General features: G+C 44.3%; 1 protein-coding gene across 9 annotated transcripts in view; it reads left to right on the top strand.

Moving 5' to 3' along the window:
- Positions 1-19121, top strand: part of HECTD4 (HECT domain E3 ubiquitin protein ligase 4) — a 222744-nt gene that overhangs the window by 167541 nt on the left and 36082 nt on the right. For all 9 annotated transcript variants that reach the window (XM_008004780.3, XM_008004781.3, XM_037996501.2 and 6 more), the window contains exons 50-56: positions 2055-2292; positions 3657-3793; positions 4287-4413; positions 7538-7675; positions 9385-9521; positions 12340-12500; positions 18416-18597. In XM_008004780.3, coding sequence (XP_008002971.1) covers positions 2055-2292; positions 3657-3793; positions 4287-4413; positions 7538-7675; positions 9385-9521; positions 12340-12500; positions 18416-18597 — 1120 coding nt within the window. The remainder of the gene's footprint in view (positions 1-2054; positions 2293-3656; positions 3794-4286; positions 4414-7537; positions 7676-9384; positions 9522-12339; positions 12501-18415; positions 18598-19121) is intronic.

Genomic DNA, 19121 nt, shown 5'->3' with positions numbered 1-19121 from the left:
TAGTAGAGATGGGGTTTCACCATGTTGGCTAGGCTGGTCTCGAACTCCTGACCTCATGACCTGCCCACCTCGGCCTCCCAAAGTGCTGGGATTACAGGCAAGAGCCACTGGCCGGGCGCGGTGGCTCAAGCCTGTAATCCCAGCACTTTGGGAGGCCGAGACGGGCGGATCACGAGGTCAGGAGATCGAGACCATCCTGGCTAACACGGTGAAACCCCGTCTCTACTAAAAAATACAAAAAACTAGCCAGGCGAGTTGGCGGGCACCTGTAGTCCCAGCTACTCGGGAGGCTGAAGCAGGAGAATGGCGTAAACCCAGGAGTCAGAGCTTGCAGTGAGCTGAGATCTGGCCACTGCACTCTAGCCTGGGCGACAGAGCGAGACTCCGTCTCAAAAAAAAAAAAAAAAAAAAAGAGCCACTGCATCCGGCCAAGACTCCATCTTTTTTTTTTTTTTTTTTTTAATTTATTTATTATTGTTAAACTTCAAGTTGTAGGGTACATGTGCACAACGTGCAGGTTTGCTACATATGTATACTTGTGCCATGTTGGTGTGCTGCACCCATCAACTCGTCATTTACATCAGGTATAACTCCCAATGCAATCCCTCCCCACTCCCACCTCCCCATGATAGGCCCCGGTGTGTGATGTTCCCCTTCCCGAGTCCAAGTGATCTCATTGTTCAGTTCCCACCTACGAGTGAGAACATGCGGTGTTTGGTTTTCTGTTCTTGTGATAGTTTGCTAAGAATGATGGTTTCCAGCTGCATCCATGTCCCTACAAAGGACACAAACTCATCCTTTTTTATGGCTGCATAGTATTCCATGGTGTATATGTGCCACATTTTCTTAATCCAATCTGTCACTGATGGACATTTGGGTTGATTCCAAGTCTTTGCTATTGTGAATAGTGCTGCAATAAACATACGTGTGCATGTGTCCTTATAGCAGCATAATTTATAATCCTTTGGGTATATACCCAGTAATGGGATGGCTGGGTCATATGGTACATCTAGTTCTAGATCCTTGAGGAATCGCCATACTGTTTTCCATAATGGTTGAACTAGTTTACAATCCCACCAACAGTGTAAAAGTGTTCCTATTTCTCCACATCCTCTCCAGCACCTGTTGTTTCCTGACTTTTTAATGATCGCCATTCTAACTGGTGTGAGATGGTATCTCATTGTGGTTTTGATTTGCATTTCTCTGATGGCCAGTGATGATGAGCATTTTTTCATGTGCAAGACTCCATCTTTTAAAAAAATAATCTATAAGGTCGTATAGGATCTGGCCCTGTACCATGCCTCTGATACCATCTTTTATCTCTTTATTTATTGAGTGAATTAATGATGCCAATAATTTAAAGCAGCATTTCTCAGCCTGTTCCATTCATGCATTCAACAAATATTTATTGAACACTTACTCTATGTCAAGCACTATGCTAAGCTCTGGGTATATGGCAGGGAGCAAAACAGATATGATCTCTGTCTTCATTGGGTTATGATCAGTTGGAGGAATAAGACAGTACCAAATAATCACATAAATATACATGTGTATGTATGTAATCACAGACTAATAAATGCTGTGAATGAGAACCACAGACTTCCTGGAAGCAAGTGGCAGGCACATCTGACTTGTATCTCTTAATCTGAAGAAGTGCTGCTTGAGCCAGGTCTGGAATATTATTAGCTGGTCTTAACTAGGCAAAGTTGGACAAAAGAATATTCCAGGTGGAAGGAACAGCATGGGTGCTGGTGTCAGGTAGAGAAGGAGCAGTATCAGGTAGAGAGGAGCAGTGTTGGAAACAAGAGAGGTCAATGCGTTTGAGCAGCAAAGTGCATGAAAGTGTGAGATGAGGGATGGAGAGGCAGGGCTGGCTGTACAGGGCTCTGAGGGCAGGTGTGTTCAGTCCCTTCAGCCCCCGCCTGGTTTCTCATGCCAGCACACACCTCAGGCTATTCTTCCAAGGTGACGTTTAGTGAGCTGCACCTTGGGCTCTTGCAAAAATAAAAATAAACCTAAGTCTTTCCAAATCCTTCATTTGGTCTCCTTTCCAGAACACCAAAACCCGAGCTAACTTTGGCTCCCGGCCATTTGCCTACGCAGAAGGGCAGGCCCACCGCAATGCTGCCGACCTGTGCACCGACCTAGCAGAAGAGATCAGCGCTAACTTCGAGGCCCTGCCCTTCGCCATGGCATCTGACAGTGACAATGATGCTGGCACCAGTATTGCATCAGACCCAGGCACTCATGGGCCGCCATGCCGGATTGCTGCTGTGGCCACCGCTCAGCAACGTAAGTCACCTCCTGGGAGTTACTGCCTCCATGGCTTCCTGAGACCGTGAATGTTATGAATTCCATAAACCCATTGCACTTGAGCATCCTCATTACAATCAGGAATTGCAAACTCAAGTGCCCATTGGTAATGGGGTCAAATCTGGTGAAAGAAGGTGGGGAGCAGGAGGAAGCACAGCAGACCACAAAGTTCATCCCCGTTTCCAGGAAGCCTGCTATGCCTCAGGGCAGCCAGTGCAAGACCAGTAGAGCCCCAGCACTTTGTATGAAGTCTCCTCATGTCACGTGTTACTCATTTTTAAAACTTGTCCTAAAATTGAGGTAATCACAGAATAATAAAATGCTAGGCAATGGGTATATAGGTGTGCACTAAAAACTCTTATGATGGCCGGGCGAGGTGGCTCACACCTGTAATGCCCACACTTTGGGAGGCCGTGGTGGGCAGGTCACCTAAGGTTGGGAGTTCGAGACCAGCCTGACCAACATGGAGAAACCCCATCTCTACTAAAAATACAAAATTAGCTGGGTATGGTGGCGCATGCCTGTAATCCCAACTACTCAGGAGGCTGAGGCAGAAGAATTGCTTGAACCGGGAGGTGGAGGTTGCAGTGAGCCGAGATCGCACCATTGCACTCCAGCCTGGGCAACAAGAGTGAAACTCCATCTCAAAAAAAAAAAAACAAAAACCTTTTATAATTACTTGTAACAATTTTGTCATAAAATTAAACAGCTCACCAAAGTAAGGATGTCTGCAAGCCATATTTGGCCCTTGGGATACTGGTTTGCAAACTATTTTAAGATTCTGTTTAGGGCCAGGCACCATGGCTCACATCTATAATCCCAACACTGGGAGGTCAAGGAAGGAGGATAGCTTGAGTCCAGGAGATTGAGACCAACCTAGGCAACACAGTGAGACCCTGTCTCTACAAAAAATTTTAAAACTAGCCTGGTGTGGTGGCACACACTTGTAGTCCCAGCCACTCAGGATGTTGAGGTGGGAGGATCACTGGAGCCCAGGAGGTTTAGCTCCAGTGAGCTGTCTTCGCACCACTGCATGCCAGCCTAGGCAACAGAGTGAGCTTCTGTCTCAAAAAAAAAAAAAAGGTCTGTTTAGTTCTATCCATAGTGAAGGACTTTCTAAATTTTCTCTGAATTGAATGAATTATACTCATAAAAACTATTTTAGGATTCAGGGTAATTATAGATAATTAGTTATTCCTAGACTCTGTGATTTAAAATTCCTCAGCATACTAGGAGTCTTCCTATCATGCAAATTAAGATAATCTGGTTTGTCTAAGGGTAAGAAGTTAAGGATTTTTCTAGCCTGCTCTTGTTTAGAATTCACTGTCCTTGTGCTGTTACAGAATATGATAGTGACACATCCTGTCATTATAAAGTCGAGCTCAGCTATGAGAATTTCATCACCTCTGGCCCAGACCCTCACCCACCTCCCATTGCAGATGATGAGAGCGATGATGATGACGATGATGACATCCCGCAGGTAAGAGACCCACGGCTTAGATCAGGACTCAGCAGCATTTGCTTAGCTCCCTGGTGACTAGGACAAGCCTCACGGAGTGATTTTGATGTGCGAGTGCAAAGCTGGTGTTGTTACTCTCAGTGACATCATTGTGCTTGAACAGTGAATGAATGAGTGTTCATTTTTCTAAACCTCTATCAATAGCGATATCCGTTGGGCCATTTTGCCCAGTTAAGATCCAGAAACTGGAGAAGTGAAGTGCTTTGCAATAGTTCAGAATCCTGTGACAATGCTTCTATGGCTTCTTTAGAGGGAAAGGAAGAGCTTGCCCTAGTCTTGCCGTTCCCTGCCCTGGCATCTGGGGGTATGTCTAGTACAGGGGTCCATGCCTGATCTTTCTATTACTGGCATTTAAGTGGGGTGAAGACCTCAGGGTGAGGGCTGTAAGTTAGGGAAACAATGATACCTGCACCAGGTGTTCCTTCTGCATTCATGAGGTTCCTTCTCCTTCCAGGAGGACCACTACGCCCTGCTGGTGAAAGCATGGGAGACCAAGGTTTTTCCTACCATCCGAAGACGCTTCCGCAATGAAGCAGAGCGGAAATCGGGCCTGGACCAGATAAAGGGAGCCTTACAACTAGGTCTGGTACTTTTTGTTCTGCTAAGGAGGTTACTTCATGACTTGAAGTGAGGAGTTGCATGAAAATCAGAACGTAAATCAGGAGAGACTCATCTAATGTTGCACCAGACTTAACAATGTCTTTGATCTTACCTTTAGTGAACTCTGATCTTTTGTTTTCATTGCTGGACTTTGATTTGCTTGTCAATTTACCTGAATATTTTGGGTTGATGGGCTGCTGCAATGAAGCTGGAGTGGTTATAATAGGAAACTCTGTGGTCTGGTGGTTAACAGTCACATCTGAAGTCACACTATTTACCAGCTGTGTGGACTTAAGAAAATTACTTAACATCTCTGGGCTTTCCCCATCTTTAAAATGGAATTTGTGCTCTGCAAGGTTGATATGGCAGTCTCTCACTATTCCCTGATTCTGCTTATTAAACAGTATTTTTGGCCGGCCCTGGTGGCTCACGCCTGTAATTCCAGCACTTTGGGAGGCTGAGGTGGGTGGATCACCTGAGGTCAGGAGTTTGAGACCAGCCTGGCCAACGTGGTGAAACCCCGTCTCTACTGAAAATAGAAAATTAGCTGGGTGTGGTGGCACATGCCTATAGTCCAAGCTACTCCAGTTGCTAAGGCAGGAGAATCGCTTGAACCCAGGAGGCGGAAGCGGCAGTGAGCCAAGACTATGCTACTGCACTCCAGCCTGGGCAACATAGAACAAGACTCTGTCTCAAAAAATAAATAAATAAATAAACAAACAAACAAACGGTATTTTTTTCTCATACCCACTGTTCCTTTTGAAAACATTGCAAAGATTATTGTTCCCTAATCTTCTAATATTAGGCCACAATTTCTTGTTTATTCTAACACTTATTTCCAAAAGCATCTGTCTCTAATCACAGCCCCCTTTTAAACTCTGCTCAGAAAATTGCCATACTTTTTCCTTACAGTAAGACCAGTGAATAAAAGAATGGTAGATAGGTGGGATGGAGTTAGGCCTTGTATTAAAAAAAACAGGTTCTAGGCCGGGCGCAGTGGCTCACGCCTGTAATCCCAATACTTTGGGATGCTGAGGCGGGCGGATCACGAGGTCAGGAGATTGAGACCATCCTGGCTAATGTGGTGAAACCCCGTCTCTTCTAAAAATACAAAAAAATTAGCCAGGAGTGTTGGTGGGCGCCGGTAGTCCCAGCTACTTGGGAGCCCAAGGCAGGAGAATGGCATGAACCCAGGAGGCGGAGCTTGCAGTGAGTGGAGATTGTGCCACTGTACTCCAGCCTGGGCTCAAACTCTTGGGCTCAAGAGATCCTCCTGCTTCAGCTTCCCCAGTATCTGGGACTACAGACACTCACTACCATGCCTGGCTAATTTTTTTATTTTTTGTAGAGACAGGGTGTTGCTATGTCCCTCAGGCTGGTCTTGAACTCCTGACTTCAAACAGTCTTCCCACCTGAGCCTCCAAAGTGCTGGGATTACAGGTGTGAGCCACTGCCCCAGACCAACACCTGCCCGTTCACCCACAATGTCCTGGGTGCTATGGGGCCTAAGGCAACAACAGGATGTGGAGGAATTGTGCCCATTTTGCTTTCCTCCCGTAATGCTTTTCCTCCTAGGTCTTGGGACATTTATTTCCTTAGTTTATTAATCAATAGTAGCCGTTGCTATCAAACATAATCATATGTTCTTTCTCTGGGAAGAAAGAGCAATCTCAGTAAGCGGATAGAAGAAGCTCATATAGCCCTCTTTCTCTCGTAAACAAGCAACATGTGTTTATTGCAGTAAAAATCAAACAGTACAAAAATATATAAAGAAATAAACATGGCCCAGCACAGTGGCTCACACCTGTAATCTCAGCACTTTGGGAGGCCAAGGCAGGCGAATCACTTGAGGTCAGGAGTTTTGAGACCAGCCTAGGCAACATGGTAAACCCCCGTCTCTACTAAAAATACCCATTTCTACTAAAAATACAAAAATATTAGCCAAGTGTAGTGGTGCGCGCCTGTAATCCCAACTACTTGAGAGGCTGAAGCATGAGAATCGCTTGAGCCTGGGAGATGGAAGTTGCAGTGGGCTGAGATTGCACCACTGCACTCCAGCCTGGGCAACACAGCAAGACTCTGTCTCAAAGAAAAAAAAAAGAAAGAAAGAAAAGAAAAAGAAAAAGAAATGTTACCCTCACTTTCTTCTTCCTCTCTGTTTGTCCTGTAATTTGTTATTTTGAGTTAACGAAAATGAAATAACTGCAAAATAATGGACCATTTTTAGCCATTTTATACTGATGAACACTTCGGTTTTTTCCACTTTTTTGCTATCTACCAACAGTGCTACAGTGAGTATTCTTATACCTTTGCACACTAGTGCTTGTATTTCTTTCTTTCTTTCTTTCTTTCTTTTTTTTTTTCTTTCGAGACAGAGTCTTACTGCAACCTCCACCTCCCGGGTTCAAGCAATTCTCCTGCCTTAGCCTCCCAAGTAGCTGGGATTACAGGCACCTGCCACCACACCCAGCTAATTTGTATTTTTAGTAGAGACGGGGTTTTGCTGGTCTCGAACTCCTGACCTCAGATGATCTACCCACCTTGGCCTCCCAAAGTGTTGGGATTACAGGCATGAACCACCACGCCTGGTCTTTTTTTTTTTTCTTTTTTCTGAGATGGAGTCTTTCCTTGTCACTCAGGCTGGAGTGCAGTGGCGCCAGCTTGGCTCACTGCAACCTCTGTCTCCCGGATTCAAGCGATTCTCCTGCCTCAACTTCCCGAATAGCTGGGATTACAGGCGCCCACCACCATGCCTGGCTACTTTTTGTATTTTTAGTAGAGATGGAGTTTCACCATGTTGGCCAGGCTGGTCTTGAACTCCTGGCCTCAAGTGATCTACCTGCCTCAGCCTCCCCACGTGCTGGGATTACAGGTGTGAGCCACTGTGCCTGGCCTTAGTGCTTATATTTCTGTGGAAGAGATTTGAGACATTCCTAAAAGTAGTGCATTTAGTATTCCAAACATGGTAGATACTGCATAATTTCCTTTGCCAAAGGATTACATACTCCCATAAACAGTGTTTGAAAGATTCTGCATGTAACTTAGTGTCGTGGTTGATCTGTGTGAACTCTTTGGGGAGTTACCCAGTGCTGTTATATTTTTTAGGTATGGTGGATATTGCCCGACAGACGGTTGAATTTCTCTATGAAGAGAATGGTGGCATCCCAAGAGATCTTTATCTTCCCACCATTGAAGACATTAAAGACGAAGCAAACAAGTTCACAATTGATAAAGTTCGAAAAGGTTTTGCTTTCCTCCTTACTCCACCTATGAAATTTCCTTTGAAATGAGAGGTTGAATTTTCCTTAATGTGCACAAGCAGCTGGTAGCTCTCCTAGGGTGACTCTCCTTACTCTTTGAGCTGACCTCTTCCACACGCCCCATGTGAAGCCTTAGAGCAACCCTGGTGGAGCCCTTCCCGCTTCCCAGAATTCAGTAGCATTAGCTGAGTGGGGCAGGCAGCTGTACAAGAAGAGAGGTAGGGCCCAGGCTGAGGATTACAGATGGGCCTCTCAGGCTTAGTCCTGTATTCTGGACTTAGTCCTGTATTCTTAGTCCTGTATTCCCACATGCACATGGCTAAACTGGGCTTTTTAGAATTTTAATAAAATGTATTCTCTTTAGTTAAAAATCTATTGCATATCTTAAAGAATTGAGGGAAATATAGAAAAGCACAAAAAAAGAGAATCGAAAACCACTATTTTTAGAGTTACCAGAAGACCTTCATAAAAATACCAGAACATCGTAGGCAAGGCAGGAGGAATATATATTTACTTTTCCTCTCTCTTTTTTTGCGATGTAATTCACACATCATAAAATACCCTTTTAAAGTATACCATTTAGTGGTTTTAGTGTATTCACAAAGCTATGCAACCATCAAAACATTGCCTCTAATTCCAGAACATTTTCATCCCCACAAAAAGAAATCGTGTGCCCTCATCACTTCTCATTCCTCCCTCCCCTCTGGCCTCTGGGAACCACTAATCTACTGCTACTACTGATACTGCTATGAACATTTGTGTGTACATTTTTGTGTAGATATGTGTTTTCATTTCTCTCAGGTATATATGTGGGAGTAGAATTGCTGTATCACATGGTAACTTTATGTTTAACTTTTTGAAGAACAACCAAACTAGTTTCCAAAGTGATTACACCATTTTACATTCCCATCAGCAATGTACAAGGACTCCAGTTTCCCCACATCCTTGCCAACACTTGTTATTAATTGTCTTTTTTATTTTGGCTATTTTAGTGGGTATGAGGTAGTACCTCATTGTGGCTTTGACTTGCGTTTCTCTAATGACTAATGATGTTGAACATCTTTTCATTTGTATCTTTCCATTTCTCTTTGGAGGAATGTTTATTCAAATTCTTTGCCCACTGGCCAGGGGCGGTGGCTCACACCTGTAATCCCAGCACTTTGAGAGGCCAAGGCAGGCGGATCACCTGAGGCCAGGAGTTCAAGACCAGCCTGGCCAACACGGTGAAACTCCATCTCTACTAAAAATATAGAAAATAGCCGGACCTGGTGGTGCACGCCTGTAATCCCAGCTACTCCGGAGGCTGAGGCAGGAGAATCACTTGAACCTGGGAGGCAGAGGTTGCAGTGAGCCATGATCACACCACTGCACTCCAACCTGGGCCACAGAGCAAGGCTCTGTCTCAAAAAACAAACAAAAAATTATTTGCCCACTTTAAACTGGCTTATTTGTCTTTTTATTCTTGAATTGTAACAGCTTTTACAACGTTCTATTATATTACCTTCCCGACTGAGTTGTGTTCTTGCTTGGTTATAACAAAACTGAGGGTTCTGTTAAAGCCTGTAGAGCTATTTTATTTCATTTTATTTTATTATTTTATTTTTATTTGGAGAGCTATTTTAGATGCTAAATGTAAGAACCCAGATGTGGTAGTACTTTTTCCTGAAAAACTTCTCCCTCTACACTCCTCAGGTCTCACAGTAGTAACCCGCTCTCCAGACAGCAATAATGTAGCCAGCAGTGCTGTTGGAACTGCTCTGCCAAAATTTGCCATCCGAGGGATGCTGAAAACCTTTGGGCTTCATGGAGTCGTCTTAGATGTTGATTCAGTGAGTGAACAGCCATTCTGATTAATAAGCTATTTTATGTATACTGAGGCTGTCATGCCCAGATTCTCAAGTACCTTAAAAAGTGATTATACAGATAAGTTTCTCTTCAAATCAAGGACGAAGACACAAAGCAAAAATGCTCTAATGCCAATTGACTTGCCTGAGCTTTCCTCAGGGACTCAGATCAGGGCTGACAGAAGATAGTAGGCTGTCCAGTCTCAAAGCTGTCAGTACCTTCAGACCACACCACCTCTACCATTATTTTCTGTCCGACACGTTCAGACTGTTCCTGCATTGTATCTACCTAAGTTCCCAGGGAAAAGTCCCCATTGTCCTTGATGAATGGTTGATCTGTCATTGTCATGATGGTCATAGAGACACAAATCAAAGAAATAGGCTGGGCGTGGGGCTCATGCCTATAATCCCAGCACTTTGGGAGGCTGAGAAAGGAGGATTACTTGAGCCCAGGAGTTCGAGACCAGCCTGGGCAACATGGTGAGACCCTGTCGCTGCAAAAAATTAGCCAGTCATGGTGGGCATATCTCTAGTCCCAGGTATGTGGGAGGCTAAGGTGGGAGGATTGTTTGAGTCTGGGAGGTCAAGGCTGCAGTGAGCTGTGATGGCGTCAGTGCTCTCCAGCCTGGGCAACAGAGTAAGTCCCTCTCTCCAAAGAGAAAAAAAAGTTGTGTCATTTTGATTACGTCATCTCACTGATTCTCTCAGCCTCAATTTCTATATCTGTAAAATGAGTGTATTAAACTGGATCAGTAGTTTCCTCCTCCATTTTGCAAAGCTCTCTCCTAGGACACAGCTAGGACTTTTAGGGGTGGGGGCAGAGAAGTAAGAGAGTGAGAGAGGACAAGGCCAAAGCTTTCTTTTGAAAAGAGACTCTGTTTGAAAGCCATGACTGTGATTCTGAGGTTGCATGCACATCCTTGTATTTGAGAAGCTTCCTATGCAGGAAAAACTGGTGAAATAACATACAGATCAAGCCTGAGAGTCTGATAAAATATTAATATTATCAATCACTGTATAGATATAAACTTTGGTATCTGTCTAGAGAGATACAGATGATATTAGATTCCATTAATGCTTTGAAATTTACCTTGAAAAAATGTACATCTTTAGGCCAGGTGCGGTGGCTCATGCCTGTAATCCTAGCACTTTGGGAGGCCGTGGATCAATTGAGGTCAGGAGCTTGAGACCAGCCTAGCCAACATGACGAAACTCCATCTCTTCTGAAAATACAAAAATTAGCTGGGCATAGTGGCGCGAACCTGTAATCCTAGCTACTTGGGAGGCCGAGGCAGGAGAATCGCTTGAACCCCAGGGGCAGAGGTTGCAGTGAGCCGAGATCTTGCCATGGCACTCCAACCTGGGCGACAGAGCAAGACTCTGTCTCAAAAAAAAAAAAAAAAATTACATCATCTGACTATTTTGTCAGAATGTAATTTAACTCATTAAATTTGTTTAGAGGGGCTATTGACTAGTGGTCACTGAGGTGAACTTTCAAATGGAAAATTCCATCAATAATACTGTTAATCTCCCACTGCCTTCTGATGCAAACTTCTGACTCTGATTATAAGAAAATACATTACTGACGATATTTTTGAGCAATCTAAATGTGTGAAAATAAAAGTTAGAAAAATAGAAATGTCCTTATAGTAATCATTCTGTTGTTTCTATGGTAATTTCTCTCCATTTTAATAATCCCTAAATGAAAATTGCATTGGTATTTGCATCCAAAATGCATATGTATGAGCTTACTTTTTATGTTCCTAGCAATAAAATAGAGATATCAGACAGATTCCCTCCTTTTAAGATATTATTAACATAAAAACAATGAACATAAATTTTACCTAGCAACAGTGTGTGCTGGAAATATAGCACTATTCTCTTTAAATTGCTAACTTATGATTACATTGAAAATCTTTATTGTATCAATTAAAATTTTCCATCCGGTATGGAAAAACTAAAACACTCAGTACTAAGCAGATGTCTTTGAACTTAGACTAAATCAATGGCATGAAACTAGCATTTATTGCTGTAGTCTTGTTATATATATGTATAAATATATAGATATATATATTAGTCTGGTTGTGTGTGTGTTTATGTATATATTATCTTGTACTGTTTTTATTTTGATTGAAGTTTTTTTTTTTTTTTTTTTTTTTTTTTAATAACTGGCTTTTGGCCTTTCTAGTATGTTGTTAATTCACATTTATATTTAAGAATTCATTTAAAATCTCTGTGATTCCTGGCTGGGCATGGTGGCTCACGCCTGTAATCCCAGCACTTTGGGAGGCCAAGGCACGTGGATCACTTGAGGTAAGGCGTTTAAGACCAGCCTGGCCAACATGGTGAAACCCTGTCTCCACTAAAAATACAAAAATTAGCTGGTCACAGTGGTGGGTGCCTGTAGTCCCAGCTACTCGGGAGGCTGAGACAGGAAAATCTCTTGAACCTGGGAGGCAGAGACTGCAGTGTACCAAGATGACGCCACTGCACTCCAGCCTGGATGACACAGTGAGACTCCATCTCAAAAAAAAAAATAAGATCTCTGATTTCTGATGTTTGTTATTTTGTTATTTTTTTAGAAAAGCATATAGCAAGTTTATATAATAATAAGACTACTTATGTGTTTCAACAATGTATTGTGAATTCTCTTTCATTTGTTTTGTCTATGAAATTGCAATTAGTTACAGATTATAATACCTAAAAGCCTGGACTAAAAATACACACACATACACACACACACACGTACACATGGAAAACAAAAGCAAACAGCACAAACAGACATTTTCTTTTCCTATTGTAGGTGAATGAATTGGTGCAGGTAGAAACATACCTCCGCAGTGAAGGTGTGCTGGTGCGATACTGGTATCCCATTGATATGTTGGAAAGGCCCCCAGCAGGCTACCGAAGGACTGCCACCAATGGGCTGGTCACACTGGACAATACCAACCTTCAAATTCACAGGTACAGTTGGGCCCTTCTTTCTACTGGGTCACAGAACTCCACCAACCTCACTCTACCACATGTACCATTTATGCTCGGCAAGAAAGTTTTTCCTTCAAAGCTAACACTTAGAGAAGGCAGCTAATAAAGATAACAGCAAAATTGCAGGAGGTGTGAAGAAAAGTCGGGGGATCTAGGGGCCAGGCACAGTAGCTCAGGCCCGTAGTCCCAGCACTTTGGGAGGCCCAGGTGAGCAGATCACTTGAGGTCACAAGTTTGATACCAGTCCAGCCAACCTGGTGAAATAGCATCTCTACTAAAAATACAAAAATTAGCCGATCTTGGTGATGGGCACCTGTAATACCAGCTACTCTGGAGGCTAAGGCAGGAGAATCTATTGAACCCGGGAGATGGAGGTTGCAGTGAACTGAGATTGTGCCACTGCACTCCAACCTGGGTGACAAAGGGAGACTCTGTCTCAAAAAAAAAAAAAAAAAAGTTGGGGGATCTAGAATCATCTGGCTTATGCAACATGCACGCTGCTGTGATTTGGGGGGACTACTGGGTAGCTAGAGATTGACTGACTCATTGAACTTAAGACCACCCAAATGCTGCAATGCAGTCTTAAACAGAGACAGCAAGAGGTCTTGCCATCTAGACAGATAAGCGTATATGGAGTTCCAGTGAGAGATGAGAACTGGAGATACACTCAACTTGGTTCAAAATTGTCAACATCGTGAGAATTTGTGATGGCTAATGGATGAATAGCCATCACGTTCCACAGATTGGAAGAGTGTCGTGGAGAAAGTTACAGAGAGTAAAGCAAGTCAAGAAAAGGTAAGAAGATGTCCAGATACAGTGTAAGCTCCTTTCCCTGTGAAGCTGATCAGGTATTGCTTGAGTGCTTTCTATGTTCCTAGCACCGTGCAGGCTTCCAGAAGAGAAGGTGTTCGAGGCATGTGCCTGCCCTCAGTGGGCTGAAACATAAAGATCTGGCAAAGCTCCCTCATAGTCACCATTACCAATTCCCCTGAGAATTATTCCTTTCCATCTTAAAATTTCTTGCAATAATTCAGAGGAAAATATAATAATAAATGGAGTTCTCTAATGAAAATTTCCAGAAACTATTTTTCATGCTGTTCATCCATTAGCCATCACAATTTCTCATGATGTTGACAATTTTGAACCAAGTTGAGTGTATCACCAGCTCTCATCACTCACTGGAACTTCAGATATGTTTATCTATCTAGACGGCAAGACCTCTTGAGATAGACCATCTCCGCTTGAGATTGCATTGCAGCGTTTGGGTGATCTTAAGTTCAATGAGTCAATCAAATTCACAAGACCAAAATAGGTCACACATGACCTTCTTAGCTTTACTTAGCAAGATACAGTACAGGAAGTAGGCATACCACAGGCAACATCACGAATGTTTCTTCAACAGGGGTCCTCACAGTCATCCACATAGAAGTTCAGGGGCTATTCCCTGACCCTACCTACTGACCCCACCAACATACCTACCCAAGTGTCAACTCCAGTGTGAAGGAGAAATGTCCCACGGCAGGGCTTCTGCAGCCAGTGACTGAACAGCCCCATGTCCTAATCCAAGCTGATATATCTTGTGAACACTCCACAGGCATGACTTCCAGGGATTTCAGCAAGAGGCATGCCCAGTTACAGGCATCACCATGCTCCAGAAGCCTCAAAGCTGTGGCTTCCCACCAAGAATGTTCTTCACAGTCCTCCCCATTTAGACACAGCTTGCCTGTGAGGGGTCAGTAGTATCATAAGCAGTGCCTTGTGATATTGCTGACATTCTTTGTCAAGTTTTCAGAAGAACTGACTTTAAAACAGCTTAACCAAAGGCAGTTCTGGGGTAGACAAGGATACGGTTTTGTTGACCCTTAACTCACAAATAATCTCATAAGCCCCTAAAATTTAGTGTGTGAGGTGGAATCTGAATTTTTCCCCAAAATCTTCTCTACCACTGGCCTCCCCATATCTGGAAGGGGCGCCACGAGCCATCCTTTTTCCTCAAGAGAGCTGTCGGCAAGTGCCATTGACTGTTCCAAAATATGTCCCCATCTGCACATGTCTCCATTCCCACCTCCACCACAACAGCCCAGGCCTCAGCTCTCCTCTCCACAACAGCTGGAGCGATCTTTTAGACACAGAAATCAGCTCTCCCTCCTCTAATGCACACCTTCCCATCGAGTACATTCAAACCCTAACCTGCCTCACAAAACCCCACAGGAGCCTCTGAGCTTGGCAGCCCCTCATCTGTGGTGCTCACACAGCTAGTGTGCTTCTTCCTTAGGGATGGCCCAAGTTCCCCCTGACTGTCTCATTCTGTAATTTAGATCTCAGTGAATTCTCACCTCTTCAAAAAGCTCTGCCCTCACTGTCTGAGGTGACTGTCCAGGCGCTCTTTGTCAGGAAACTACAGTATTTTAATGCTTTCCCAGGACCTGACATTTTTACTGCTGTTATTTTGCTTGTTTGTTAAAGTTTGTTCTTGTGGGCTGGGTGCGGCGGCTCACACCTGTAATCCCAGCACTTTGGAAGGCCAAGGTGGGTGGATCACTTGAGGCCAGGAGTTCAAGACCAGCCTAGCCAACAGGTGAAACCCCAACTCTACTAAAAATACAAAAATTAGCCGGGTCTGGTGTCATGTGCTGATGGTCCCAGCTACTCAGGAGGCTGAGGCATGAGAATCACTTGATCCCAGGAGGCAGAGGTTGCTAGAGTCCCCAGTGCCTAAGCTAGGCCCTGACACACACTGTAGACCCAAAACAGATGCTGAAAAAGGTCCCCAAACATACACGCTTGAATATCAACATGGTATTATTAAGAAGACATACATGCTTGAATGTCAACATGGTAATTAAAAGTTTTTAAAGCTTTATTTAATAAGTCTTTTGGTCATATTTTTTAGCAAACATCTTTGATAGATGAAACCTGTTGACTGCTGACTAGCAACTGAGAGAGAAGGCAAGAAAGTCCTTGTAGAGTTACAGTCAACTTACAAGTGTAGGACGTTTACTCAGTGTTACTGCGGTGGTCTTGGTATTGGAAGACATAGGAAACATGCCATGCAGATCTGTGTGATCATTCAGTGGTTGGATTTCTGGTCCTAGCACAGATTTTCATCAAGATTGTTTTCTGTGCTAAAGCGCTCACAGTGGTTTTAAAGAAGACTTTGGTGAGCTGGGCCTGGTGGCACACACCTATAGTCCCAGCTATTTAAGTGGGAGGCTGAGGTGAGAGCATTGCTTGAGCCTGGGAGTTCAAGGCTGCAGTGAGCCGTGATTACCAGTGTCCTCCAACGTGGGCAACAGAGCAAGACCTTGTCTCAAACATTTTTTAAAATAAATAAATAAAGAGGATTTTGGAAAACAGAGGCCAGAGCAGCAGTGGCTTCAGAGGCATTAGCAGTGCACAGTGTCCAAACCGGGGCTGCAGGTCAGACACGAAGTAAGCTCATAGCCAGGTGCGGTGGCTCACACCTGTAATCTTAGCACTTTGGAAGGCCGAGGAAGGAAGATCATTTGAGCCCAGGAGTTCAAGACCAGTCTGAGCAACATAGAGAGACCCTGTCTCGGCTGGGCACAGTGGCTCACACCTGTAATCCCAGCACTTTGGGAGGCCGAGGTGGGCAGATCACTTGAGGTCAAGAGTTCGAGAGCAGCCTAGCCAACATGGTAAGGCACCGTCTCTACTAAAAATTCAAATATCAGCCAGGCATGGTGGCACATGCCTGTAATCCCAGCTACTTGGGAGGCCGAGGTAGGAGAATTGCTTGAACCTGGGAGGCGGAGGTTGCAGTGAGCCGAGGTCATACCACTGCACTCCAGCCTGAGTGACTCCCATCTCAAAAAAGGAGAGAGAGAGAGAGACCGTGTCTCTACAAAAATAAGAAAAAAATAGCTAGGAGCAGTGGTACATGTCTGTAGTCCCAGCTACTCAAGAGGCTAAAGCTGGAGGATCGCTTCAGTCTGGGAGGTCAAGGCTGCAGTGAGCTATGATCACGCCACTGCACTCCAGTCTGGGCAACAGGACCCATCTCAAAAAAGCCCAAGAAAACAAAACAAGCAGTTCTGTCCCTGGTAACTTTGGCCTATAAAGTCTGAGGTGAAAGCCATGGGGAGAACCGTGGAGTTCTCAGCTTGCCCATTCAGTCCTTACCAGTTTTGCTGCCATTGTCCTAATGTGTTTTGTTAATGCAGTGAACACATGGGCTTCCAAGGAGGGAGGAGACAGGAGAAGTGTGTTTATTTTTCATCCTGGCATGAGAACCACATAGACTGGTGTTGATAAGGAAGAAACCACCTACGATATAGTTTCTTAGATGTCTTCTTTTTGTTTATCTTCACTTCACACATACACTCATGAAGTGTTCCATGTGGGGTTGTTTCTTTAATTGCCATTACACCTAAATTTGAATTATGATATACCAACATTAAATTTAATTAGAGTCAGTAGGAATATCAAATGACCCCCGTGGGTTCAGAGTGAGTTTGGGGCCTAGGTTTTTGTTTTTTAGAAACAGTCTTGCTCTGTCACCCAGGCTGGAGTGCAGTGGCACAGTCATAGCCCACTGCAGCCTCCAACTACTGGGCTGAGCAGTCCTCCCACCTCAGCCTCCCAAGTAGCCGAGACTACAGGGCGATTTCTATTTTTTTTGTAGAGAGGGATTGTCACCATGTTACCCAGGCTGGTCTCAAACTCCTGAACTCAAGTGATCCTCCTGCCTTGGCCTCCCAAAGTGCTAGAATTACAAGTGTAAGTCATTGCACCTGGCCCCGTAAGATGTGCTTAGGCACTAATGAGCTGTTATTCAAGTTGAATGCCGATCACTTCACAGATTTATCACATAAAAAAATGCCCACAATGGTATTTTTGTAATAGCTTTATTGAGATATAATTCACATACCATACAATTCACCCATTTAAAGTACACAAGTCAGTAGTTTTTATTATAGTCACAAAGTTGTCCAACCATTACCACAATCAATTTTAGAACATTTTTATCACCCCAAAAGAAACCCCATACCCATAGCAGTTACTTCCCATCCTCCTTTCTTACCATCTCCTGGCAACCACCAATCTATTTTCTATTTATCTGCATTTTCCTCTGGACAATTTACAGAAATGGAGTCCAATATGTGGCCCTTTGTATCTGGTGTCTTTCACTGAACATGATGTTTCAAGGTTTATTCCTGTTGTGGCATGTGTCAGTCTTTCATCTGTTTGATGGCTGAATAATACTCCATTGTATAGACTTACCATTGAGTTAATGGACAATTGAGTTCTTATCACTATTTGGCTAGTATGAATAATGCTACTATGAACATACATGTGGGTCGGGCGCGGCGGCTCACACCTGTGGTTCCAGTGCTTTAGCAGGCCGAGGCGAGCAGATCACAAGATCAGGAGATCGAGACCGTCCTGGCTAACACAGTAGAACCCCATCTCTACTAAAGGTGCAAAAAATTAGCCGAGCGTGGTGGCGGGAGCCTGTTGTCCCAGCTACTCGGGAGGCTGAGGCAGGAGAATGGCATGAACCTGGGAGACAGAGCTTACAGTGAGCCAAGATCATGCCACTGCACTCCAGCCTGGGCGACAGAGTGAGACTCCGTCTCAAATTTAAAAAAAAAAAACAAAAGCGAAAAACATACATGTACAAATTTTTGTGTGGACGTGTATTTTTATTTTTTTCCCTACAGTGCTTTTTTGAGCTGGGAAAAATCAAACGTAACAATATAACTCAATGTGACTTTTGTTTAAAACTCAAGTGACTCCCTTAGGGTTTGGAACATCAGGCTGGAAGAGAAGCCTGAGATGGGATCCTCTCCCTTCAGAACCTGCGGCCTGGTCCCAGTATGGGGGCCGGAGCATCAGGGCTTTGAGCATCTCACCTACCTTTTCCCTTGCAGGGAGCTGCTGCGCTGCGAGGCTGCGCTGGCCAGGCTGTACTGCCGCATGGCCCTGCTCAATATCTTCGCCCCCAAGTTGCCTCACTTGTTCACCCGCCTCTTCCACATCCCTGCCATCCGGGACATTACCCTGGAGCACCTGCAGCTGCTGTCCAATCAGCTCCTCGCGCCTCCCCTCCCAGGTAAAACTTGGCTTTGCTGCTGTCACTCTGGAACTCAGCACCAGGCAGGTGCTGTGCATAGTGTAGTCATTCCCCGCGTGAGGGCGAGAAGTGCCTCATTGTGCGCATAGGCTCATGTGAGAAATTGCACCCAGGAACTGGGATTCTCCTGGCAGGGCTTTCTCACTCTTTGAAAAATGTAATGGATTACTCTCTTGAGTCATTACTCTGTTAAGCATTCATCAAGTTTCCCAGAATAATTGTGGATCAAAGAAAATTAAGTATTATTTATGAAGCCAAGTCACTGTATTGTTGCCACAGACAGTGTATTTGACATTAGAAAGAAAGGGAATGTTCCTGTCATCAGCGTCCTCCAAAGCAGACCTATTTGGTTCATCATAAGTTCTGGTGAGGCTGTTCCAAAGGTCAGCCCTTGGCATGAGGGCTGTGTCTGCTACCCAGTGAATGCCAGGTGATGAGTCTGCCCTCAGCCCTGTCCAGGACTGAGGGGCCCTTTCTGTCTTCCCCTGGCATCTCAGCCTCTG

This window comes from Chlorocebus sabaeus, chromosome 11, assembly GCF_047675955.1.
Source record: "Chlorocebus sabaeus isolate Y175 chromosome 11, mChlSab1.0.hap1, whole genome shotgun sequence".
NCBI classification, from domain to species: Eukaryota; Metazoa; Chordata; class Mammalia; order Primates; family Cercopithecidae; genus Chlorocebus; species Chlorocebus sabaeus.
This window is presented reverse-complemented; position numbering and strand designations above follow the sequence as displayed.